The sequence below is a fragment of the Cyrtonyx montezumae genome, unplaced genomic scaffold (assembly GCF_038088225.1).
Source record: "Cyrtonyx montezumae isolate F1298 unplaced genomic scaffold, pur_monq_1.0 scaffold_24, whole genome shotgun sequence".
Taxonomy (NCBI): Eukaryota; Metazoa; Chordata; class Aves; order Galliformes; family Odontophoridae; genus Cyrtonyx; species Cyrtonyx montezumae.
This window is the reverse complement of record NW_027071981.1, coordinates 2333928-2361528: the sequence shown is the minus strand read 5'-3', so window position 1 is coordinate 2361528 and position 27601 is coordinate 2333928. Positions and strand designations below refer to the sequence as shown.

Below are 27601 nucleotides of genomic sequence, written 5' to 3'. Positions count from 1 at the left end.
ATCTTCTGAGAGCAATTTTTGTATGTTAGGAGGGACATTCTGGAAAGCAGTAGTAGTTTGTGTGGAAAGTGCATTTGCTTGATTGATGTTAATTGAAGACTAGTTAATATGATGGTTATAGAACGCATTCAGTTCCGAAGTAGTAAAAATTACACAGTCACAACAGTGAAGACAAATGCTAAGCCTTTGTCTGCTTCTGTGAGAGAGTGTTTTGACAACCTGATGAGGTTTGTAATAATAAATTAAGGATAGTGAACTTCAGATGTCTTTTGTTTGAAACATTCATTTCAAGATCTCAGTAAACCTATCAATTCATATGTATGTATAAAAGACAGTAGGAACCACTTTCTTTTGGCAGTATCAAGTACCAATTTACTAATGCAAGTAAAGTTCTCTGAGCCAAAATCCATTTCTACTATGATTACCTTAGGTTTTCTTGATATTTTTCAGTGTTTAGGATTATAGAAAAGTCTAGTTCGGAAGGGGCTTCCAGAAATCATCCAGTACACAGCAGAGCCTTAGGTCAGGTTACCCAGGGTCCTCTCAAGCCAAGGAAGTCTTACATCATTTCCAACAAGGGAAGTTCTTCCACTTTTCTAGGCAGCCTACTTCTTTGCACAGTAAAGAACATTTTTCTTATATCCAGACAGAATTTCCCATGAAGCAACTTGTGCCACTTGCCTTTTGTCCTTTAACCATCTGTCCTTGTGACAAGCGTACCTCCAACTTCTCTACAGCTACCTTTGAGGTGCTGGAAAACTATCAGATACACCCTGAGCTTCCTCTTTTCTTTCTGAAGTACCTCTTCCTTAACTATGTTCAATTCCCTCATCCCCTTTTTTGTTCTTCCTAATCAGGCAGAGTCGCTGGAAGACTGTGTGGGAAATACGGATCTGAGGGTGTTGATCAGCACTGATCTGAACATGAGGCAGCAGGGTGCCCAGGTGGCCAAGAAGGCCAGTGACACTCTGGCTTGGATAAGAGATAGTGCAGCCAGCAGAAGTGGGGAAGTGATCATCTGCTTGTACTCTGCTCTGGTGAGGCTACAGCTCAAGTGCCATGCTCAGTACTGGGCCCTCACTGCAGGAAAGACACTGAGCCCTGCAGCGTGTCCAGAGAAGGGCAGCAGAGCTGAGAGGGGTCTGGAGCAGAGTGATGGGAGCAGCTGAGGGAATGGGGCTGTTCAGTCTGGAGAAGAGGAGGATCAGGGGAGACCTCTTCGCTCTCTGCAACGACCTGAAAGGAGGCTGTGTGAGGTGGGGCCGGCCTCTGCTCCCGTGTAACTAGTGACAGGACAAGGAAGAATGATCTCAGGTTGCGCTAGGGGAGGATATTAGGGCAGTTTTTCTGAGTGAGTCAAGAACTGGAATGGGCTGCCCAGGGAGGTGGTTGAGTCAACATCCCTGGAGATGTTCAAGAAACACACGTATGTTGTACTGAGGGGGACATGGTTTAGTGGGAAGATACTGAATGGTTGGACTGGTTGATCTTGCAGGACCTTTCTGACCTTGGTGATTCTATTCTGTAATTCTTTATTTTGAGTCTGTTTGACTGTGTTCTTGTTGAAGGACAAATAGCTTTGCTGGTGGTTTGGGAATAACTTCAAAGCAATCATTTCAATTTAATATTCAAGGATGTTGAAGTAGTTTGTATTCCGTACTCTTTTCTACTTAGGTCTGTTCTAAACTTATATATGTGTCTATAAATCTAGAGCAAATATTAAAGAGAACAACGAATACAGTATGGATAAGAATCAAATACTTTCAATCTTTTGAAATTCTAACATGGTTATAAAAGAAAATCTTGGAGCAGAATATTATTGCAACAGCAATTGTGGAGGTACTAAGAGTTAACCATCTGGCAAGGCCCTCAGACCAGATGGATCCACTAATGACTTTTATAAAGCATTTCATCAGACTCTGCTGGAACACATGATGGGTGTCTGTAATTATCCTAATTCAACAGGATTCCAGCCTTTGACGCTAGATTCATAATCACTGATCTTAGAAGGAAAGAAATTCTTCACTGAAATCTCTTATTAAGAAAAACATCTATTAGGAAGGTTAATGATACCTGGAGTTCATCGGTTCATCTTTAATGGTGTGTTTGATTCTCATAAAAGTGCTTGTGCACTTTTATCAAAGACCTTCTTTGCAGATACATTAGCTTGCTTGTGGAATTCACAGTTAGCTTTAAGCACCCACAAAAACATTCAGTTGCTCAAAGGAGCAGACTGCCAGAAATCACTTCGCTTTTTTTGCCTACTCTGGAAGAGGGGGAACTCAGAGTTCCCAAGCTATTGATCTCTGCCTCTTACCTTTCACGTTCAACTGCTCCTGTTACAGTTCTCACAGTCAGAAGGTTGAGAACTGTGGGGAATTGACTGCCACTACTGGCAAGCAGTGCCAGCAGCAGTAACAGCTACTTTTTCCCCTTCTGTTTTCCACCCTAGCTCTTCATGCAGGGTGTAGGAGCTGCAGATAAGGCAAGATAAACATGAATTCCTTTTCACACAAACCTGGAAAGTAGGGAAAACTTTTCTTGTGAAATTTCTGCTACCCACCCTGCCTAGATCATGTTGGCTATATTCATTGCTGCAATCACTCTGCCTTACACTAATGGATCTCAAAAAGCTATCTGCAGCCTTATTGCCCCTGGCTTGCAGAAAATTGGCTGGTTGTAAAGGAAGACCTTTCTGTTTCTAGCTGCTCTTCCTATTGGAAGGGACAGGAAAGACTCTCTAGCAGCGTTGTTCTGTACTATAAATTGCTGTTGTTTGAATACATAATCTGTTTTAATAATATTTTTATATTCCATTAATTATCATAATATTTCAGTACTTTCCAGTGGAGCGATGTAATACCATAAATCATTCAGATAGAGGATCTTTTCTTAGGAAGTTTAGAGATACACACCTATATGCTGGAAACAAAACAATGAAGTTTATACTCATTTTTAAAGAGCATGGAAGGCAAGAGAAGCCATGCCAGCCAGAGATTTTCTGATCTGGAGACAGGAAGTAATCCATGTTGCCAACAAATTGAATAGCTACACATGCAGTTCTTGTATTTTTATTGACAAACATGACTAACACGTATAAAGGTATTTAAGACAGTCACCAAGAATTGTTCTTGAAATTAGACTCCATTTCCTTACTCTGTAAGCCACCATTCTGTCTGCCAAAAATGAACACTTGGTTATCTAACAGCCAGACTGAACGTAGGCAGTTGTAGTGCATTATCGTAAAGGCTGTGAGCAGGAAACGAATGTCCTTAGTGGTTCTGAAAAATCAGGCTCTCTCTTAGGTGCCAGAAACTGATACTGGGTCCTAATTTTAGATGTGCCATTAGTTGACTTCATGCACTGAAAAGAATAAAGCACTAACAGATAAGTTCAGTACCAGCATATTTAGGTTGTAGGAAATACGTTGTTCGTATATCCAGGAATGGAAATGCCAAACATAGGGAGATCTAGAATGTGGAAACCAAATTGTACAAATCAGTGGTATATGTAATTAAACTGTAGCTGTATTCAAGCAGTGAGATAGATTCCTTCAATTAATCTTTTCTATCTGGCTTTTATGTTTTTATCATTGAAAAAGGGTAGTCTAAGCTGAGACACTTACAATTAAGTATGGTGGAGTTATACTTTATTTGCCTTATAGGTTTGGAATTAAGGTGAATAGCTGACACACAGCAAACTGTAGGATCCAAGCCTCAGAAGAAAGAAAAAATGAGCAAATAGGGGAACTGATAAAAAATGTTTTACTGGGTGTTGCACAAAATTTGTTCTTTTTGTGAGAGTATCTAAACGTGAGAAAATTGTCTTTTTTTTTTCTTTTTTTGAAACTTCCTTTGTTTTTTGATGAATCCTTTTTAATAATTAGTATTATCTACTCCTGGGATATTAAAAAACACTCAGATGCCCTGAGCCATCTGTTGAGTGTCAGTTTATTAATAGGAATTTTTTCCTTATTCCATCTGTAGCTCACGTATTCAGACATTATTCTAACTTGTTTCCCACATAGCAGTGTGAAACTACCTTTATATTCATGTTACCCTAGGGAGAGGTGTTTAGTATTAACTTCCTCAGGCTACATTTTCAAAGTCGATCCCCTGGGAATTGTCAAAGAGAATGTCTCAGGGGCCAAAGGATAGCTTGACAAACTTGGAATAATTGCCAAGAGCAGTTTCCAGTACCATGTCAGCTATTGGTAGCCTGCATTACTCTGCTGTTAGTGTGGGATAAAGTTTGCTATATGGTGACCTTCTGTCTTTCAAAAAAAAAAAGGTACAAGGAAAATATAGAATATATATATTTTTTTCGCTAAATGGTGCTACTGCTTGGTTCCATAGTTCATTTGACATCTAAGAGGAATGACCCAACACAACATGGAAATGAATGTTAAGAGTTCGCACTTAGGCATGGGAGAAAGAGATGCCCGTACCTGAAGAGATGTGCACAGAGACCATGGTTTTTGATTCCTCTAATACCTAAGCCTGCATTAGAGTAGCTTGCAGTAATGTGCCCTATACAAGTACTGCAGGAAATAAAACAGCTGAGAGGTCTATGTTTAATAGTATACTAAGGTGAAGTCAGTCAAAGCAATTTACTGAAAGCTATTGGAGTAAATAACAGGAAACCAGGAAACAATTTTTGCAACATTAGAATTTGTCTGGACGCAAGTAATTGAAATACAACGTGATGTGAAGGTTTTTGTGCAAGGTGTTATTTCTGATTTGCTGTTAGAAAAAAATGAGATAAACTAACAAAGAAAAGTAAGTTTTGCCTTTCCTTAGGCAGCAGTAACTAAAAGCATATCTGAAAATACATAGAAATAAAAAGCCCATATAAAAATGTTCTGACTGTATTTTTCATACATTTTTTAGTTAAAATACTATTACACGGTAAGTTGTGTTCTGTAATCACCATTTTGGTCTCAAGCATATTTTTTTAAGACAGAAGGAAGTAATGAGATACAGTTATTTTTTATGGCATTTGAAATAATCATTCCAGTAAATCAAAAGGAGCTGTTTTTTGAAAACGAAAAAAAAGTAAATTGTTTTTCAGTTTGACATTTGCATTTTTTATTCTATTGAGAAAATGTGTTGTAACTTCAATTGTGTTCTGTTTCAGCCTTGCAGTTCACCCGGATAAAACTTTAGTAGCTACAGGGCAGGTTGGAAAGGACCCATACATTTGCATTTGGGATTCCTACCGAGTACAGACTGTTTCTGTTCTTAAGGATGCCCATACACATGGAGTTGCCTGCTTAGCTTTTGATTCTGATGGCCAGGTTTGTACATCTTCTTTTTCAATGTTTGACCTCTGACTCCAAGAGACATTCAAATTGAAATATTTTGTGTGTGTAGGTGGCTGTATGGCTGTAGTCCTTCAGCTGGTATTATGAGTAGGTTTTTTTAATGCAAGGATTGCAAATGCCGATCTTTCAATGACCAAAATCTCACCAAGAATTCGATTAAATTAAATCCATTAATTACTGAACAAGTATCTATAAAAGAAATGTCCCCCATTGGCTCAAATGTAATAGGTTCTCTACATACTTACCACTTGCTGTTCAAGAGATCATTTCCTGGCAAAGACCTTACAGTCCTGCAGCTCTTTTGGCAGAGAGCCTCCAGTAACAGTCTCACTGGTGAGGGTGCACAGTCGGTTTAATTGAATAAGGGGGTTAGGACACAATATATTATATGATTATGTGATATTTTGAGGCAGTATTAACTCATGAATAAGTGGTGGGCTGTTCACAGCTAACACATGGAATTTTTTTCCCTGCAGGAGAACAAGTAAAAGCATTCAAACATTGTAACTGAAGAAGGAGCAAAATAGATTAATGGTTTGGATAAAACTGAGAAGTGTTTCACATTCAATTTTATCCTTATTAGTGTCCAGTTTTCTGGTATAACACTGTGGTCACAGTTTACAGCTTGTTGCTAAAATAGTTTTTAGACTCATTAGAAGGTAAACTGTTTCCTGGATTCTTGTACAAACCTTCCTCGTTTGCTTGTGAATTAAATCCCAGAAGGACAGATTTGCCTTGAAATGCTTTTCTTAATGTCGTAAACAGCTGTCTATAGAGAAGTGCTTGGCTGTGGTATGCCTAATTGCTCTTCAGTTGATCACAGAGTGGTTTTATTCCTCTTTCTGAGATCAAAGCCAGACATACAATGCCTAACGTGTGTTCTCACATGAAATAGAAGTGCTTTCTGTCATGTGTCGATCAGTTTAAAGAACTGAGAGTCAAAGTGCACTAACGTGAGCAAAAAATAACATGAGCTCAAAACAATTACCTTTAACATATTCAAAAAGCATTAGTAGACAGCACTGTAGCATGTATTTCTCTATTAGAAATCAGAGCTAACTTTCTATTTTAAGCTTAGTTTTCAACCATCTCCTTCCATTTTTTTTTTAAGTAAAGCCATTTCCTCCGAAATCCCATGTGCCAACTCTAATTAAAGAAGTTGTTCCTAGGAAATGTGCAATAAAAAATCAAATGAGAGCATCTCCAAATCACCAGAAGAAAATTTTGAATGCTACAGTAACTTTATTTTAATTCAAAAATAAGTATTCTTAAAATTTTCTTTTAGTTTTAACTCCATGAGAATGGTGGGCTAACCTTCAAACAGGTTTAAAACCCTAACATAAACACCTGATAACAATAAACCTAGTCTGTATGAGTTGATAGAGACTCTCCTGAAAATCCTACTTGGTGCCTAGTTGTAATTAAAAACTGAACTTAGTGCTGTGTTGACTTTGCAAAACAGTGACATTCTGTTTCTGGAAATGTTAGAGAAGTGGCAGATATTCTGAAATGAAAATTTGCACAGAATGCATTTTTAGCTGGAGAAAGACCAATGCTGGAAAACATAAACATGAATGATGTATCTTGGCTTTTACTGCTCTTTCTGGTTTATAAAAGGTGCTGTGCTGAGCCAAAATTAAAGAGCTTTGACAGAAGACTTCGAGTGTGTGGAATTCAGAGCTGCTAGCAGTTCCATTTTATTTGTTCAGCACAATCACCTGTGGGTGATGGCACCTTGTAACAGGACAAAATGGGCTTCATATACATTGCTCACATCTCTCCTTCCACTGCATATATTTCACTCTTTATTACATAGAGTGTCTTTTTCTGTCCTAGAAAGACTGGTATTTTAACCTCAAAACAAACAAACAAAAATTAAACAATAACATGAGATATAGGTGCAAATAATTGTATACCTACACATGAGGTAGGTAATTCTGCTTCTCTACCTGTGCTCAGTTCCCCTAAAGTCAGCTCTGCTTCTTCCCACTCTGCTGTGCACAGCTTTTTGTTCTGAGGGCAACCGCTGTGTTGAGCGCTGCACAGCTCCAGTATGAGAATTTAGCTTAGGTCCCAGAATAGTGACACTGCGTTTATATTTTGGCCTATTTAATTAGCTCTTCTTGTGTCAGAAACTCTGGGGTGTTTTCAAGCATTCAAATAAGTTAATTCTGAAACATTACTCCCTGCTAGACTTAGTCCCAGCTGACACTGCATAGGTGTCTCTGCAGTGCTTCCCTGGTGTAATTAACAACAAACCGAGTAATGGAGAGTAACCAGTATTTATTGTCTGTTCTGATACACAGAGGAAATCAATAAACAGCTTAAATCAAGGATTGCTTACTTTATTTTATGTACTTTCAATAAGGATCTGAAATTTGAAGATGAATAAGTTTTAAAGAAATTTTCTGTTAACATTCCCTGTAATTAATGTTGCATTTTGAAAGTGATGAAGGGAGTTACATTTCCAGCAGAGCAGTTGCTGTTGAAAAATACATATTTCAGTGATACATATTTCAATATTTTCTATATACATATACACATTTACATATTTCATATTTCAATATTTCTATATACAATATACTATATACAATATACTATATATTATACTATATTATAATACTATATATTATAATACTATATATAATATACTATATATTATAATACTATATTATAATACTATATTATAATACTATATATTATAATACTATAATATACAATATACTATATACAATATACTATATTCAATACATATTTCAATATTTTCTATATGACCAGAAGATTATATTTGTTAGGAGGGAAGCTGTTCAAATCTTTAATGAAGAGCTGTCAAGTTTCCCTATGATTAAAAATTTGTTATGTTGAACCAGGAAATAACTATAGTTCAAGGGCACCAACATCTACCCTAGACAGAATTACCTACAGAGCTGATCTCTTTTTTTATTAAAGAATTTCTCTAATGCTATACATTCCAGTTTCTGTTCTAGGTTGTTTTCTGGGGACCTCTTTTGTGTGCTTTCTTTAAAAAAGATTAAGGAGAGCGTGGGTACATTTCTGAACTTGGCATTAGGTTGCAGTAGACTTCTTTAGCCAGATTTTCTAAATCTGTGTAGACTTAAAAATAATTGTTTAATTATCTGCATAAGATACTTGGCGGATATTTTCTTCTGGTGATTCTGTGAATTCTCTGAGCTATCAAGTTCCTTTCCAAAAGGAGTACTAAAAGCAGAAGGGCTTTAACCAGAAAGGAAATTCAGCATTTATCACTCTTCTGCCAGCAGGAGACCTCAGTAGACCTAAAGGAAAAAAGAAAATATAAAACATTAGCTAATGTGCTCTAGAACTGTCACTGTCCATCCACCCCACTAATGGTAATTTCCTGACTGGGAAATCAGGTCTGATGTAGTTAAAATGATAAATCTAAAAGATACTCTTAGTACTGACATGGTTTCCATGGTGAAGAGAACAGTATAAAGAAGGTGAGAAAACGGTGGAATCAGTGATGGTTCTGTGAAAAACTATCTTGTATTTTGATCAGTACATCCAACCTCCTGGGTGGATGTAGATTACTCAAGAACAAATAAAACATATACTACAATAACAGTCCATTCTCAAACACATAAATACTTCGATATTGGAAACTGGTGGGAGCGTGTTTGTTATTTCCCAAATTTGATTTTCCCTTCATTACCATACATCTAATAATGAAGTATGTTGTCCAAGGTTAAAAAAACACTTTCAGTACCTACCTTTACTGTTTCAAAAACTTATATGCAGGTGGATGCCAAACAGATTTTGGTGAAATATATTATACTAAAATCTTTTCAGTACTTGGTATCCTGCAGGTTCTTCTGGTAGATTCTCACACAGCTGCATTTAACAGGGCCTCAGGATTTATTTATTTATTTTCTATCAGTGAAAGAAAATATAAGAATTAGTCTGGAAGAGAACATATATAATTTTCCATATTGCTTAGTGTTCTTGCTGGTGGGAATTGCTTGGCTTATGCATTACTCACTATGCAGATTTCAGTTGTTACATGAGATTGTAATGTATGTTGTGTCGGTTCCCAAGCAACCAAATGTAAAAGGGATCTGTTTCATTATCCTAAAATCAAAGAACTGTAGCTGTTATGAAGATAGTGTAGGTTGCTTGTCTTTAAGTCAGAGGCCTTTGGAAGTGGCTTGCTTAAGAAGGAAGATGGACACTATGTTTCTGCTGTTTAAAACAGCATGAAAAGGCATGGAGTACCTCGTCTCTGATTTATTTTGCTACTGAATGAGACCTGGAGCATTCTCTTTCATTATGAATATTGATTCCACTCAGCTCTACACTAACTTATAGTCTTACAGCAATTCGTATTTTTTCTAACAAAATATTTTAGAGGAAATTTTGGTAATTGCGCTGGTTCAGTTCTTTTGTATTAAATCAGAAAATCCCAGGCTTTAAACAATTCACCTGCTGCAAATCCAAGCCAAAAATAGTGGGTGTGTAATTGAGGGAAACTCAGTACGGAGATTCTATTTGCAAGTCATCTTTAACTAATTCTTCAAAGAAGAAAATAAAGAAAATAAATTCTCGTTCATGTCAAAGCCGAAACATAGGTCCATTTGGATCAGATGATTCATCTACTCATCTTTGTGCTTGTGGCCAAAATTAGGTTTCATTTATTGCATGTTCTGAAATATTTCCTGTAACAGACCAAAATGCTTAGGAATTTCAGTTGGACTCTTAATAAGTTTGTGGATAGGGCAATGAGAAGGGACATAACAGATGTGATTGTTACCAAATTGTCTTACCAATCTAGGCGGTTGTTTCCCATGAGAAGTGTCCCTCTCAGTCTCTTCCTACAGTACGAGCTATTCAAGCATATTCCTTTTACTAACTTAAGCTGGAAATATCTGTCACATATCTCTGTCCAACGTATGTTATCATATGCATTTTATACAGTTGCAGTGAATGTGGCACCAGTTTAGTCTTCATACTTCACAACAGTCTCTGGTCTATCAGTCAAAGATTGCTCACTTAATAAGATTCAGATTCTAAACCTCAGCAAATTAAATATAATGAACAGAAGTGTGTTTGGGGATAGTGAGAGCTTCTATTTACCATTCATTTTTACTATCAGGTTAGTAGTTCAGAATGCCAGTGTCATGCACCTGATATGAACATTTCAATCCTTTTGCAATTGTATTTGAGACATCAGTAACCTGAAATTAATAACCTTACTCCTTAGAAAAGATTGGGTGTTTCAATACTTTTTCCAGCGAGCAGATGATTAACATGGATGTCTTGATGATGCCTTTAGCAGTGTGCTTCAAACACAGATCAGTGTGGGAAGCTTTATTTGTATGTATAGTAAACTGATTCTTGAGTTGACTATCTGTTAACTAGATTACTGTTGTTTTTCCTTAGCGTTTAGCTTCAGTGGGACTGGATGCCAAAAATACAGTGTGCATTTGGGACTGGAAGAGAGGAAAACTACTGGCAACAGCTACAGGCCATTCAGACAGGGCAAGTATATTAAAAAAAAAAACAAACATTTGATTTTATTGTTTATTTTTTTTTGTTTATGACATGTTAGCACAGAGGTAATCTTGTTCATTCTACCAAGCTTTTAAAATATTGAACAAGGTATTTCTTTCTTCTCATTATACCAGACACAAAGCACTGTTAGGACATGATGTATTCTTGAGCTGACTGTCTTGCCTAGAGAGAAAATACTTTGTAATTACACTCTTTATTACAGGTTAATAGTTACACTATTTATTACAGGTTTTAACATCCCTTATATACTTGCACAAGTTTTTTCTTGTAACTTTCCCACCTGCCTTTACATGTCAACAAGATACTCCCCAGGACAGTCCTTAACTGTGCATACAGGCACTTATCTAATCAGGGTCATGAGTTGTTCCAAGCCACGCACTCTTCCTCCATTGGGAAAATTGGGATCTGCCATCACACAACTTACTTGAACTTGTTTTCCTTTTCTTCTGGAAGTGTCCTTGGTTTTCAGCCTTCCTTTCTCATTCTATTTATCCTGTTCCACAGCTTCTGCTCTAAATATACTTTTTGTATTCCCACAGAATACCAATACCAAAAATCATAAAACCATGAAACAGTCATATTGAAATACTGGAAAACTTTACTGCCCATGAGGGAGTATTCACATATGATAAAATATATAGGAGGAGAGCAGCAGACTAAACTCTTTCTTCCAGTATATGTGTACATCTAGTCTTATCTGCGTCTTATGTACCTTCTGGATAAACGCTGGAATTGTAGAAAGATCTGGGTCTGAAGGAACATTATAGCTCATCTAGTTCCAACCCCCTGCCACAGGCAGGGACACCTCACACTAGGCTGTATTGTTCAAAGCCTCATCCAGCCTGGCCTTAAACATTTCCAGGGCTGGGGGATCCACAACTTCTCTGTGTCAGTGCCTCACCACCACCAATCTGGTAGTTAATTTTTACTTAAAATATCCACTCCACAGCAGAATCTTAGTCTTTATTCAAATTCCTTCTTTCAGAACTGATTCACTTCCCAGTGATAAGTTTTGCTACAGTCTTGTGCTACCCACCTCTCTAGGCACAAGATCAGGTTCTGAATGAGCAGAGGACTCCAGGACAGGCAAGAAGTACTAAAATCTTTGTCTCCTTAGACTTTCACAACCAGAAAGAGAGATTTTGCTCTGAAGAGGGAGTGGGAAAGAATACGTATCTGTTAAGGATTGTAAGATGGTAATACTTTCTAGCTTATAAAATGAATGATGGGTTTGCTTAGAATGGTAAGTTCCTGTAGGGTGTTTTAAGTTTTCAGAAGATGCATATGTTAACAGCTGAAAAGCTGAAAGTAGCAAAAAGACCCACTGTCTTTCTCTACAGACATATTTCCTTCAGTATCTAATGATTTTGGTAACATCATTGGTTCTCAGCTTGGACTTTGAAAAGCTGAATGCCAGAGATTAAATGCCTAAAAATGGCATGCTGGTGAAAATCTGTGCTGAAGTGGAAACTTCTTACTTCCAAACTTCATGCAGTGTTTTTCATTTGGTACAATCTCATAGTCATAGAGTACTCTGTATATTTGTCTGATACAGGGTATAGGACTGCTTAATTTTTTGATGCGTGATGTTAAAAATGTAAAATTAATCAATGTGATTGATGCATTTTTATTTCTGTAGATTAATTAAAATGAATAATAATTCACTTTGTCACTGAAGTGTTTGTGATCAGCTTGAATTCCCTACTGTACCTTTTACATAAAATAATAAACAAAGATGAATGCACCATTCTTTCATCCCTAAACTTAAGGTACATTGGCTCATAGGTTCATAGGTACATTGGGTTGGAAAGGACCTACAAGATCATCTAGTCCAACCATCCTCCTATCACTATCCCTACCCAACTACTAAATCAAATCCCTTAGCACCTCATCCAAATGCTTCTTGAACAGCACTAGGGATGGTGCCTCACCCACCTCCCTAGGCAGGCCATTCCAGTGCCTGACCACTCTTTCAGAGAAAAAATGCTTCCTCAGGTCTCATCTAAATCTTCCCCGGCGCAACTTGTGGCCATTCCCTCTCGTCCTGTCATTATTTATCAGGCTCACCACATGATTCCCATTTTATTTGAGACTGTAAATATTATTTATTCAAGAATATCTCAGAGCTGGAATAGATTCCTAGTTTGAAGGCAGGAAAGAGGTGTCTTGACAGAACTGGGTGAGACAGCCTTAGTCTTTTTTACAAACAGTTCCGGTTTTACCTAAATATTATGCTTTCATTTTTAGCAATGCATTGCAACAGAAATCATGCCTAAGAATTATTAAAAGCAAAGTGAGTATAGATTAAATTACTGTATAGTTAAATGTATCAGCTTCCTGTATTTCTTAACAGATATTCGATATTTCCTGGGATCAGTATCAACCAAACAGAATTGTCAGCTGTGGAGTAAAACATATAAAGGTAAATATCTTTTGTTGTTGTTATTTTTGTTTTTTTTTAGTAAATAGCCACTGTGAAAAAACTTGTCTGTTTAAATAATGAGGCTTTAAATATAAGAGATTTTCCTCTTTTTTCTTTTTTTGTTAATCTGTGAACATTTCACCAGATTTTTTTGTTGGAAGCCAGTTTAGACGTTAAGCAGTGACTAAGATGAAACTCAACAAGCAAAGTACAAAGGTCATTTGGTGCAATTTTCATCGTTACATACTTATAATTTTGGGGTTTCCTTCTCTCTGTCTGTGAAAGTCTTCGGTGATTTCTTTCTCTTGCTGAGTGTCACAAGGGGTCACTGGACTGGCATAGGAGTAACTAAGGAGTATTAATTGAATGAATTTCTGTTCCACCTGTTGTGCGACCAGCAGTTGTAGTAATGTTGTAGGAAGGTATGCGTTACCTATGGAGATAAACAGATTAAAACTCTAGGATCTGATTTATTGATCCCTCAAATTCATCTTTTCCAGAGTTGACATTCTCATACCTATAAAAGACTTTAGAGAGAAATTATTCTATGCTCCCTGTAATTTTCTATTTTCCTCCAGTCTCACCAAAAACATTCCTAACAGATGGTAATTATTTCACATGGCTGAGGTGGGAAGAGCTTTAACTAGGAGTTTAGGAAACCAGCTAATATCTCTAGTTCTGGTTACTGGGAAGCTTTTGCCCTTGAAACCACCACTGCTTTGAAACTGTGGGTGGTTTTGGCACTAATGATACCATCTGCTGTATTCTGCAAGCTGTTTTCCAAAACCTGTCTTTATTTGGCACCTGTGATCTTTTTAAATTGGCCATAATTGCACCAAACGTGCATAATGCTAGGGAAGCATACATACCGATAGAGGCATGCCAAAAAAAGAAAGAAAAAAAAAGAGAGAGGGGGAGTGAGTTGGAATGTTTTCTGATTAGATATTTCCCATCAATTATGCTCAAGCAACACTCTGTAGTTGTTGGTCATTATAGCTCTGTGGAAATATGATAATTAACTTCCCAAAAAGGAAAAGAACAGCTCTAAGGCAGTTGTAGCACTTTGAGAATAGGGTCTAGTAGTTGGGAATAGCACTGTCTCTTCTTTTAGCATTTCACTTCTATTGAACCTACTGGGTAAGCTAATTTAAAAGCTGTAGTAAGGCTTAGGAGCTAAGCCTTCCACACTCCACCCACTTTCTAATGTTGCCCTGCTCTCTTGCCCTTCTGCAGCTAACCAAAAGTGGGGAAAGTATATGTTTTGTTTGCAGTATGAAAGACCCAGGGGAAATATTCCCACTGCCTTATCATAAACTGACTTACATTAAGAGGCAATGGGAATAAAATAATTGAGTTGGAATTAGAGAAAGATCTGAAATAAAAATCCTTGATGCAAAGATCTTCTGGAGTTCATCTTTATACAAAATTTATGGGGGCAAGAGGAAGAAAAAGATCTGAAAGTTATGTTTATAGCCACACAAGAGATGTAGGCATAGGAAGTGGGATAGGCATTATGCACCTGTGTCAGACACCTCAGTATTCCTGTCCAGTCTCTCCAAGTATCTCTTTATTGTGAAATGAACCACTGAACACAAACTTGCATTTCTACATGTGCTGCCAGGCCCGAGTATTTCAGTGCCTGTTGTACGTGTCTATTTGTAATCCACATTATAGCTCCCAGGAGCTTTTGGAACTCATTCCAAAAGAAAAAATGTACAATTCCATGATTCTATGATTTTTCTAGGCCAGTCCTATGGATGTTTTCTACTATATTTGTGTTCTCTTGCTCCTTTCCTTTTCCTCAGTTAATCTTTGCACAGTGTTACTGTGCCCGTGTAAAAGTGAAGAAAACCACTATTCCATACCTAGAAAATCCTATTATTTCGTACTCAGAGCAAGTTCAGTTTCATGTACAAGTGTTTGCAATCCTCCATCGAACGTCTGTAAATGTAGTTTTGAGGTGCATATTTGTTGCAGTGTAGTGGTAAAGAGCAGAAGTGTTTATTCAGCTCATCTAGAAGCTTAGCTATTTTCTTACCTTACAACAATGTTGACACTCTTGTACGGATGTACATTTGTGAGATCTGCACATTAAATGAAAAAAAAAGCAGGAATTCTTCCTAATAATGCCATTTACTTTTCAGTTTTGGACACTGTGTGGAAACGCACTGACAGCTAAAAGAGGAATATTTGGTAAAACAGGGGACCTGCAAACTATCCTTTGTTTAGCATGTGCAAAAGAAGACATCACATACTCTGGTGCTTTAAATGGAGACATCTATGTTTGGAAAGGGCTAAACTTAGTTCGCACAATTCAAGGAGCACATAGTGTAAGTTGTATTTTTAATGTCTGTTTCTGAAATGACTTGTTTATTTGGCTTGAAAACCTTGAAGATCTTTTGTTTCAGGTCAGAAGAGTATTGAAGGCAGTTTATCAGTTAAGATCTTTAAGTCTGTACTTCATTTATGTTTTGTCGACAGATGCTAGCTGCTGAACTGATATTGACAGAACAGATATGGTTAGCACAGATTTAACCAAGCAGACTGGATCTAAAGTAAAGTTTCTAGATGTAAAGTTTCACAGATTATACCTTCAGGCATAATCAATTATTTAAAATAATTTAAATAAAAATATTTTGTAACCGAATGATCTTATTTAAAATTTTACCAGTAAAATTCCCAGTGTCCAAGATTAATTGTTTGTAGAAGCTTCAGTGTGAAGTAGACCTCTTTAATCTGTGAGTTGCACTCTGACATTATTCCAGAGACATTTTACTCTCTTCATAATAACACCCCCTAATGTGAAGCCTTTAAAGTTACAGAGAGAGAAGGGAATGTATAGGCTTGTGCTGGATTTCTAACCACTCAAACTAGCATGAAAAATACGTCTCTGTTGTTGCTGCACTAAAGGATTTCCATCTCTACGAACACAGGATGTTGGTTTTTTATCTCCCCAAATTCATTGTATTGGCAATGCATCAAGATTCATAGCAACTCTTCTAATTAGGTACAAGTGTCCAGTAGACCTATTGTTATTTATGGAGGTAATCCCTAATTTGTAAAAGCAGTCTGACTGAAGTCAGTGAGACTTCTTGCCTGCAAAACTACCATGTAATTGCCAGGTAGTGATTACACGAAACTGCAATACCGTGGATATCTCTGAGCTAAACAATAGCTCCCTGTGGTACACTTCCATAATTTTATATATGAATTCACTGGAAAAAATAAATTCTCTCTTTCTATACAATAAATTTTGTTTCATTCTTATGTATGATTTATATTCTCCTGCCCATTTTGAAACCCTTATGTGACTAATTATTAGAAATACTAATTAATTAAGACATTGAACAAGACCACTTTGAAATCAGAAGTTTTCTCTTTCATTGTATTAATTTCCATAATGTTGAAGATGTCTTTTAACTGAGAGGACTTCCTCATAGGATCTATTATCTGATTCAGCATGCATTCCATAGCTATTCCTGTGTGGTATATTATAGTCATCAGTAATGAGGTGTTTTCAAAAACAAAGGAATTCAATCTGTAATAGAACCTTTTCTTTCAACAAAGAGAATGAATTGACAGTCTTTCAGTTCCTGTTAGATTCCAAAGATGTCTGCCCTGAATTAATGAAAGAATGTCTCTATCAGCTCGACACCTGTAAGAATATTTGTATCACTTGTCTGCTAATTTTTCTTTATTATGGGTAACTATTATTTTAAGTGTTCTATTATTTGCTAAATAGTTCTTGTGATAACTAATCCAAATTTAAAGTTGTGCAAGTGGGGTATATCACTGTTATTTGTATTAAACCTTCTACATAAATAACTTGAGGTGAGAGCACTTGAAATACAAGTGTACCTCTATGTTTGCTGGTGTGCTTTCTGGATCGACAAGACTATGCTGCATGCTGCCTACCTGTTTCTAGCCTTTAACAAGAGTCTTCTCAAAAAAGTTTGCTTTGTGTGTTTAAATCAGTTGTAAAGGACTTTAAAACTTGTCATACTATTGGTTAACAGGCTGGAATTTTTAGTATGTATGCTTGTGAAGAAGGTTTTGCCACTGGAGGAAGAGATGGTTGCATTCGGTTATGGGACACTGATTTCAAACCAATTACTAAAATTGACCTCAGAGAGACTGAGCAAGGATACAAAGGTAATGGAGCTATTACTTCACTGGTTTTTCGTACACCTAAATAATTGTGACTCAGTTGCATTCAAAGCATTAATGTCTCTGCACACTGCTGATTTTTTGCTTAATGACTGTATTTACCTTTACGGCCTGTGTTCCCTTTTTACTGAACATGATACTGCCTGAGGAAGTTTCCATCCTTCGTTGAGGATTAAGAAGGATGTTTAGAGTTACTGCTCCCCATGATGCAAAAATGAGAAAAGAAGTGAAAACTAATTAATAACAAAGACAGGTGAATTAAGCTAGTCAATCTTTATTTTATTGCTTGCCAATTCATTTAATTATTTGACATTTTTGGAACCTGATAATAAAAAATGCTGAGTATCTCAGGACTCCACTTAGGTTCATTTGGAATAGTACCACTTGGCGTATTTAATATAGAGGTTATTACATTTTTTATTATTGTGTTTATTGAAGCTAGTCATGCTTCCTATGAATCATCACATTACTTTGATTAGATTTTCAGTTTGCTTATAATCTGTATAGATTTTGCATCATTTATCAAGATCTCAGTCTTTTGAGATTTCTGCAACATCCATTTAGCTTGAAAGGACAGCAGCCTCATTGATGGTCTCAAGTAGACTTCTGGCAGGCAGTTCTGTAATGGTTAACTTATATTTTTAGACAATTTTCATATTAAAATTACCTTTGGAACACTTAGAAAACTAAGAAGGGTAACATTTTTTTCCTCAATTATGTATCTTTTGGCCTGTGTTTTAGTAACAAGCTTGTTGTGTTTATTTTTTCAATTTATTTAAACCAGATTGGCTGATGATTCTCATTCTTGTAAAATACAATATCGAGGGTCATCCAACAAGCAGACTACCATGAGCACTCAATGAACAATGCTCCACCAGTTTATCTTACTTGTAGATGCAGGGTGCAGTCCAGAGAGACCTAGACAGGCTGAGCAGTGGGCCCAGGAGAGCCTCATGAGGTTCAATAAATCCAAGTGCAGGATGGGATGAAAGCTAGGGGAAGAAAGGCTAGAGCACAATGAGCAGATGTTACCAAAAGAAGGATGCTCACCTGTCTCTGAAGATCTAGGGTTGCAGAAAGACTCCACAAAGGAGGGATCTCCAGCAAGAGATCCTTCCTCAGTGGCGGTTAGCCCTTAAATGAGGTTTAAGAGGGGTGGAGCCAGGCTTCTGGTGACAGAGGTGAGTTATCTTGGCTGGATCTTCTCTCTAGGTGCTCAGTCAGTGGTTCAGGCTGTTACTCAGCAGTTCCCATATATACTTGTGGACAGTAGCTGGACAGGAGCCAGCAGTGTGCCCTCACAGCCCAGGAAGCCAACTATATCCTGGGCTGCATCAAAAGCAGCATGATCAGCAGGGTGAGGAAGGTGAGGGACCTGTCAGAGTGTGTTCAGAGAAGGACCACAAAAATGATCGCATGGATGGAGCACCTCCCCTACAAGGACAGCCTGAGAGAGTTAGGGATCCTAGGGAGAGTGGCCTTTCAGTATCTAATGGGGGACTATAAGAAGGAAAGGGACAGACTCTTCAGCATGGTTCCAGTAGGGGTGGTGAGGCATGGGAACAGATTGTGGATGCCCCGTCTCTGGAGACACTCAAGATCAGGCTGGATGGTGCTCCAAGCAACCTCACTGTTGGGGAGTTGGATTTGGTGGCCCTTAAGGGTCTCTTCCAACAAAACAGCTGACTTAGTTATTTTTAAATAACTGTAGTTAACAAAACTTGTCTGGAAAATTTTAATTTCCAACTAGTAACATATTGCAGCTCTGTAAATATTCATAAAAGTGGTCAAATCCTACATGTAGTCTGCTGAAAGCATCTGAAAGCAGCTAGCTAGCCCTGCAAGGGGATTTTGTTCTTGTGGAAGTTAAGTCCAATCAAGAAAGAACTTGGTGAAGGAAAATTCCCATTAGAAATTCTATTGAATGATTCTGAATTGATATAATCATTTCTGCTATCTGCTGAACGTTAGAGGAGACAGAATTCTTAGATGAGAGCAGCTAAGCAGAGCCAGGCACCATAAGAGCAGCTTTGTGTCTGAGAGACAGTCAATAGAGAATTTTGTATTCCTGCATGACAAAAGTGATAAAAATATGCATTTTAGAAAGTGAATTGAGTTGCTATTTTGTATATATTTTATATAAATTATAACTTAAAAAAACCCAAACGTATTTCTTTAAAACAGTGTCTGAATCTTGTCTTGAAAGTATTTCTGGTTTATAGTTGTTTGTCAAAACACTGTCTGCAAAATGGCAAGAAACAGACTCAAGCAAGTCTTGAAAATTTTACAGAGCTTAGCCAAAAATGGTGTGCCCATGAGCATAATCATTTAGACAAAGTAAAAAAATACTATGATTTGTATGTGAAGTGTTGTTTGACTTCTGGTCCTGCTGTAACTATAAAAAAATCAGGTCCTTGGGGATGACTGCAGGTCATAAAATCCAAGCATGTACTTCCTTCCTTGTCAACATCTTTTTTCGTTCTCATGTTCTCTGTTTGTTTGGTGAGATACAAGTCTTGCCTGCTATGTTTCTGTTATGCCTCTGTACTATTCTGCTGTTTCTTCCCATATGCTGTACATTGATGATCACTTCCATTTAATTCTTGCTAGTAAGGCTGTGAAAATTTTGTTTTCAGTTAACACAATGGCTAATGTAGGTGTATATATAACTGGAGGCAATAGTAGTAGACTAATTGCTTACCCGTGACCTTCTGTTCCCTTTTTTCTTTTTTAAAAGCCATTTACAAAGACATCAGTGATCAAATTTAAAACTCCTTCCTCAGATGGTAGAAGTTTTTTGTTCTGCATATCCTCATTCATTGCTCATGTTGAACCGAAGTGTACTGAATATATTTAAAGTAAGATGTGTTGCCAGTAGCTATCTGATGATAGTCTTGGCATTTACTTATTAAATATACACCAGTAAAAATTCTGATAATGGATGATCTTTCTTTATGTTCAGAAAATTTACCTTTGCCACATCTAAAGATGTTATTAGTATTCAGAAACTTAACACCAATTTGCCACTTAATGTCTGAAGTTCAGTACTTGTGTGGCATTTGCTATTTATCAGGAAGACCTGAGTCAAAAGTTCATTACAAATTATCAAAATTAAAAGGTACTGGAGCTGGACAAGACAATAAACATCATTTAATTTGCCCTTCTAAAAAGATGACACAAAATGCTTGCAGTATGTTTTATTTATATGGCTGGTAGTTAATTGCATTGTGTATTCAATTCCAAAAGTTATTAAAATCATGATGTGTTTGACCTTGACTACGCAGTGAATGAATTTTTAATTCATTCACATCTCATAGAATCTAGGCCTACTATCAGAACTTCAAAGTTTCACGTATTCATGTTATTACTTGAACAGATGGTACAAACCCTGCAGGCAGTCAACCAGAGAGTGCTATCAATTAATTAATCCATTGATTAAAGTGTTCAGCTAGGGTAACAAAACCAAATTTAGTCTTAGAGCCTCTGAACTGCTTTACTTTTTGAGTGTTCTTCCAAAATGTTTACTACCAGATTTCTGTACCTTAAAAGATGTTTTTGAATACAAAATGCTAGTTTTCAAATGCAGTCACCTATGTTGAGGCTGACACTGCTATAATTTATCACTCAGGACTGATGAGGAAATTTTAAAGCTTGTGGTTAAAAAAATTCCAGCTGCAAAGTTATGGATTTTGTGGAATAAGATCAAACTCTCTAAATTGTATGAGAAGCAAGATTCTATCTACCTATGTACCTACCTACCTACCTACCTATCTATTTATGTAATTATCAGTTTGGATAAAAGTAGAGAAGGGCAATATCTTGTTATTTAAGATGACCGTTATAATTTCATTCCCTGCTTTTCGATATGCAAAACTGGGAAGCACTGGAATAAGAAATAAAGCTTCAGAAGCAGAAATCTTACCTATTCTAAAAATTTCATCTTTAAATCACATCTTTTTTTTCTTTTTTAAGTACATGTTAGAGACGTAAGCAAAGCGTAAGAACTTAATCCCTTGACATCCTGACAACAGGGATGTTAGAGACCACTTTTTCCCAGAATTGAGCTATCACTTTGTCTGTCTAAGTGAGATAGCAGAACTGATTTGGGACTTAAACAGCTGTGATAGAAGGCTTGCTTTGAAAATGTGGTGGTTGTTATAAATTAACTCTTGAAGTCTTAGTGATTTTCACTGTGATGTCATTTTGTCTTGTCATTGCCATTAATCTAAAATTATTCTGTCCTATTAGGTTTGTCCATCCGAAGTGTCTGTTGGAAAGCAGACAGACTCTTAGCAGGGACACAGGACAGTGAAATATTTGAGGTGCTAGTAAGAGAAAGAGACAAACCCATGCTGATTATGCAGGGTCATTGTGAAGGGGAGCTCTGGGCCCTGGCTGTCCATCCAAAGAAGCCTTTAGCAGTCACAGGCAGCGATGATCGATCTGTACGGTAAGGCTAGATCTTGTTTATTTTTTATGTATTTAATCATGTACATATCGTTTTTAACTAGTTTCTATTTGACATATTCATAAATGACTTTTTTTTTTGGCCTTATGTTCAGAGTCCCTAAAGACAACATTCCCCTCCCACCCCCACATTCTTTTTCTGTAGCAGTTTTTCTTTCTCTTCTCAGTCCTCGTATGTTGGCTCCACACATTATGTGAAAGTAATCAGAATTTGTGTTCAGATACTTAGGCTTAGTACATACTGCAGTGCTCTGCTTTAAGTACTTATTCTGTTCCGAACAACAGTTTTAATTCTAAATCTGACAGTGGCTTCCTGCTTCTCATCAGTTAGTACCATGCAAAAATCAGAAATCCCAAACACCTTTGACTGAATTTTTACACAGCAGGTGTCTTACTCAGCCACGAGTGTTTCGAAAATTTAATCTAAACTCAGTTAAATTAAAATCCCAGAAAATGAGACTGGTTTACCCTAATGAAAAACATCTTTCAGGTTTTTACTTGGAGCAGGTGCACCTCAAGTCTTGATATCAATGATTTGAAATTTTGTACACGTTTGTAGAAGTTTTGGTAAAGTCAGGGACATTTCATTTCTTCTTCCTCTTGAATGTGACCAGTTGAGAAAGCTGATGAAAAGCCAAAGTATTTTTTTATCCTCTTAGTGAAACTTTCAGTGAAAGTGGAGGTTAAGCTAAGATGCTAACCTTACTGATAACAATCCCAAACACACAGCTGTTTTCTGTTATCTCAACTGGACATGAAACAGTACCCACTGTGACTGATTACTTACCTGAGATTGAAGAGATTCAGCAAAACTTTTCTCAGCCTTCTGTTTTCCATACAGGGAAAGATACCAATCGAGACTGTATTAACTTTTGGGAGACCAGGATTTATTACAGTGGTTTCCTGAGACTTTCCTCAAATCATTCTCTGTCCCTGAAGCCCTGAAGTGCACACAGTATAGTTCATAACAGCATGGTTTTCCAAGCTGTGGTTTTCCAGGGGTTTCTCCTGAGCCCAGTGTCCTAATTTGTAACTTTTCCATTCTCCAGTCCTACACCAAATAGGTAATAACTGACGTTCATCTTACACAGATAATTTGGTCACATATTTTCAGATCAACCCTTGGATGTTACCAGATTTTCAGTTTTGATGTACTACTAGTTAAGTTATTTCAGAAGCATACCAGGGGGTTCTACCATTTGGACTTGTTTCAGTTTCCTGGCATACAGAGTTTCAAACTTATGCTCCTTCAAATTTCCCATTGTGGATTCACCTTTGCCTTGAAGCTTGACGGTCATTCTGGTGGAATGTGAGCCCATTCCCAAACAAGAGCTGCAGTGCTGAGATTAGTGTAGTACTGATCTCAAGCTAATAAGCCATGCTAAGATGTTGGACTTATTATCTTGGACTCATCTCTTAACTTAGCTTGGTAATGCCACACTGATTTGGAGCTGGATAGTGTGTCACAGTGCACAGAGGACAAACTTGTGCCCATCTATGAAAGGTTAAAGCATGTTCCTGTGCACAAAAAACCCTTGTTGAGTGGGGCTCTTATGATTACTACTGCTGTTGTAGTTGCTGATGCCTTTGAACATCACCGTTCTGTGCATTTATTAACGGTTCAGATGGTCTTCTGCACTTCTGTACACTCTAGCTGTTTAGGCTAGAGTGTGGGATTTGAATTCTAATTCCAGCCATGATACTTCTTAGTATGCTCATGCTTTGTGTGGGGAATTTCAGGGAAATACGTAAATTCTTGTATGTTTTTGGTGACATAAAACATACACAAAAGGATTTTTCCTATTTTTTTGCTCATTAATATGTTTTGATCCTAGGTCGATTGCATAGTCTTAGACACATACAAAAAATAAATTAATAGTTTTGGAACTGAAAGATGATTCTGCTGGTAAGAAGATTTTTGACAGTGGAAGAAGATTATCAGTCCCGAACAAGAAAAAACAATTGTGGTAGGGAAATTAAGCACCTAGCGTTCGTTTACCTAGAAGGTTTGTGCATTCCTAGCAATATCAGATGAGTTTTAGTAATGATTCTGCATTGACAGGGGTGTATCTTTATTGCCATTTTCCTGTATTGCACAATTTTCTTATTAGTTGAATAGAATATAAATCTAAATTGTTTTACAAATACAATTAATCTAGTGGGCTAGATTATGTTGTAATGTCTAAGTGATGTGTTTAAATGAAAAATACCTCTGCATGGTGAAGAGGAATTTCTCTAGATTTTCCCTAGCGCAGCTGAGAGTAGACTAGCCAAATACAGGATTCTTACACTTTAAACTTCAAAATCCTGTCAATTAGGAATGGTGCTTGCTTCATCTTTCTTACAGCAGGAACCAGGAAAAAGCATCAGCCTCATCTGAATACTAATGGAGGAATGAAGAATGATTTTTTACATTTGGTCAGTGCAATTAATACATGTCTTTTTATAATACAGCAGTATAATGTCTAGCTGCAGGACTGCAAGTACCTGATGTTCTAGCAGAGCATCTCCACTCTGCTGTCTGTCTTTCTTGAATTATCTGTTTCTGCATTTGTGGAAGGATTGATGCAGTCTTATTTTATACAAATTATTTTGAATGCATCCGTCTCTGATTTAATTAATTATTTATTTATTAGCGTGGTGTCATTCTGCCAGTGAATGCAACAAGCCAATATTAAAGTTTCTGCCACCAGTACTGGCTAATTATGCAGGCAAAGTGGTTGCCAGTAAGCCTCTTGAGAGGCTGTAATCAGCATGTGCACCAGTAAATAATAAACTCTTACATCAGGTATGTGACAGAAAATACTGGAAAATTTGCTATTAAAATATTTCATGAACCTATTGTAGCTTCTGAAACTCAGACATTTCAACAGATGCATAGGAAAGTTGCTGAGGAATGGTGAAAAAGCATCTTTGCCTTCATGGAAAATAGAAGCAACTTTCGTACAGAAGTAGTATATTTATTTAGCTCTTTCAGAAACAATATGCAGAAACGTTTTGCCAGAAAAGATTAACTTCTTTATTTTCATAAGCAAAGCCAGGCTTTTAATCTCTGAGTTAGACATACGAATGTTTGCATGTGTACAAATTTTTTTATTATTATTTTGACTAAAAATGAAAAGGTAATATCTGGAATTATTCTTACATTAAAGTTTGGGGCTTTGCTTGTTCTTAAGAAAACTGAATTATTCTTCTTGCACTGCTGTGTATTGCAATTACGCTCCTAATGTAAGTGATTCATGTGGAAGCACGTTTTGGAGGCAACCTGTTCTGGTGTTTCTTTTGCAATCTTTACTATTTCTTACTGGTTCTGGTTCTCCAATACATGGCTCCTAAGACTCTTGTATCTGATTTTTTTTTTTTTTTTTGTCATTGAAAACAGTTCTATCATCTGTTTTTCACCAGGAACCTGTACTTGCTATTCTTTCACAGAGACACCTTTTCAAGTTTTTTGTCATCTTTGAATTCTCTGAGACTAAGAGGGAAGTAGTGTCATTCAGGAATGTTAATTCTAGACTCACCCTAACAACATTAACTTGATAAGTCCCAAAGAGTTTCCAATTGAAAAGAAATGCTGAGTTGACAAAGTACAGTCCTTTCTCAATACGGGCAGTCAAATGCTGTGTTTCTACAAAATTTGTCTCTCAGTCTCTTTTCTCTCCTTTTACTCATACTTCAGGGCTACATCTAAATGCTGCTGCTGGGGTGGTCATGAACTTCCTTCTTTTCAGACTATATTCATGTTCTGCTTATCCCATTTGTTCTAGTGCAGGCATAGTCCTTCAACATAATTTTTTCTCCTTCTTTGATGTTTATCCCACTGATGCATTTTTGGAAGCAACACTATCCCTTCCTAGCCTTTGTTTCATCAAGGTATAAAAGTTAAACTCTTCTAAGTCTTCTTCAGTCTGGATTCTCTTGATTACCCCAGCAATCCTTCACTGCATCTGTTCCTGTTTTTATTCAAAGTTCTTGGGAGACTTCTGTAACGAATATGCTGGATGATATGTTCTATTGTTTTTGTGTACCTCCTAGAATAGCACCCAGGATGTATGTTAGGATCAAATTTCCTTTATCCTGTCTGTAACTCGCTCCTGAATCTTGGTCAATCTGTAGTTGAATAGAACGATGTGAGATCTTACTTTTTGCTAGTTCCACTTGTGTTTCAATCTCATGGCTCAATCTTAGGGAATAAAACTCTAAAAAAAACGAGTTTTGGTTAAGTTTATTCTGCCTGTTTTGTCATCAAGAATCTTCTATTTCTACCAGTATGATAAATCCATCTCTGGGTTCACAGTGCCTCCCAGCTTGCTGTCCATTGCAGATCTCATTAGCATTCTCATCTATTATGTCAGTGTCTTTAGAGAATATATTGAATATTACTATTCCAGAGCTCGAAATCTCATCAGAATCTTCCATCCAGCTAAATGTTTCATAAAGCTTGCATAAAACTTTACCCAGTACCATGTACAGCTCTCGTGTAAGTCATCGTTTTCTTCAGTTTGGCCAATAATTCAAATATTTAACCTATTACTTTGTAAATTTTTACAAAATATATTAGATCTATGTCACTGTCCTCAAAATACTGGTGTTTCTAACGGGTATTTCTGGGTATTGATGACTTAGTTTATCTACTGCAAGAGAACTTTTATGCATTTTCTTCCACGTTTCATTATTCTTTACTTTTTTTTCCCCCGAATCTTAGGATCCTATCTCAAAATACTAAGATGATCTGATGAACTAGGCTGTAGTGATCTAGGAAACTCCCTCCAGTCCTTCCTAAAATATGGGTAACAGTGTTTGTGTTTCCCCATCTTACAGAATAACATATTTATTGATTCCTTTTATTAAAAGTATGGTAAATGAGCATATCAGCTGGCAGGATTGTTTACTACGTAGACTGAAAATAATGTCTCCTATTTATTTTCATGGAAACTACAGTAGCTACAAAGAGCACAATAGCACTAGCAGATTCTTTGCTACAGGACACTGTTTTTCAACATAATCACCGCCATTAGCTATGCATTTTCGCCATCAGATAACATGAGACTGCATGCCACGCTTCTGCATGGCAGTCCAGAACATGACTTGTTTCTCATGTTGCTGTTGCCACTGCTGAAATGCACCACCCACCATGGCGCTGACATCCACTCTTTGGTCTCCATAAGTGTTCAGCAAGCATCAATGAAGGTCAGTGGGTGTAATTATTTCTGCATGGTGGAATTAATTTCCACACCTTTGCTTCATACGCAATTCCGTGTCAGACACCATTGTGTAACATGGCCCCTCTGCTGCCATCTGTTGCACAGCAACAAAATGTCACAGAAAATGGCAGAAACCTCTAGTGCCATACCACCAACATCCAGCTCTGATGTTGTGCGCCAACATAATAAAATAGGAGGTATGACTTTCAGAGCAGCACTCTTAGTTTACTCAGTGTTAAAGAAGAAACATTTCCCCATGATTGGAATGTTTATGCTCTGAGTATTACTTTCACTTCCAGGAAAAATTTCACCCTGTTGAGTCCATCTGTCCACAGAAAATTGCATTTTTGTTATTATTCATCCAGGGGAATTCTATTATATAAGTAGAGTCTGGAGATAATAGAAAGTGCTTATGTCATTTAGCTTGAAGCTTTCCCTTCACCTGTTTACTCCTCAACTGTCACAGACATG

General features: G+C 37.0%; 2 protein-coding genes across 4 annotated transcripts in view; one reads left to right on the top strand and one right to left on the bottom strand.

Moving 5' to 3' along the window:
- Window positions 1-27601, bottom strand: part of CCDC88A (coiled-coil domain containing 88A) — a 271485-nt gene that overhangs the window by 20559 nt on the left and 223325 nt on the right. The window lies entirely within an intron of this gene.
- Window positions 1-27601, top strand: part of EML6 (EMAP like 6) — a 113655-nt gene that overhangs the window by 29704 nt on the left and 56350 nt on the right. Inside the window, exons 2-7 of the mRNA XM_065739453.1 lie at window positions 5137-5296; window positions 10739-10837; window positions 13224-13292; window positions 15437-15622; window positions 17309-17444; window positions 21708-21909. Coding sequence (XP_065595525.1) covers window positions 5137-5296; window positions 10739-10837; window positions 13224-13292; window positions 15437-15622; window positions 17309-17444; window positions 21708-21909 — 852 coding nt within the window. The remainder of the gene's footprint in view (window positions 1-5136; window positions 5297-10738; window positions 10838-13223; window positions 13293-15436; window positions 15623-17308; window positions 17445-21707; window positions 21910-27601) is intronic.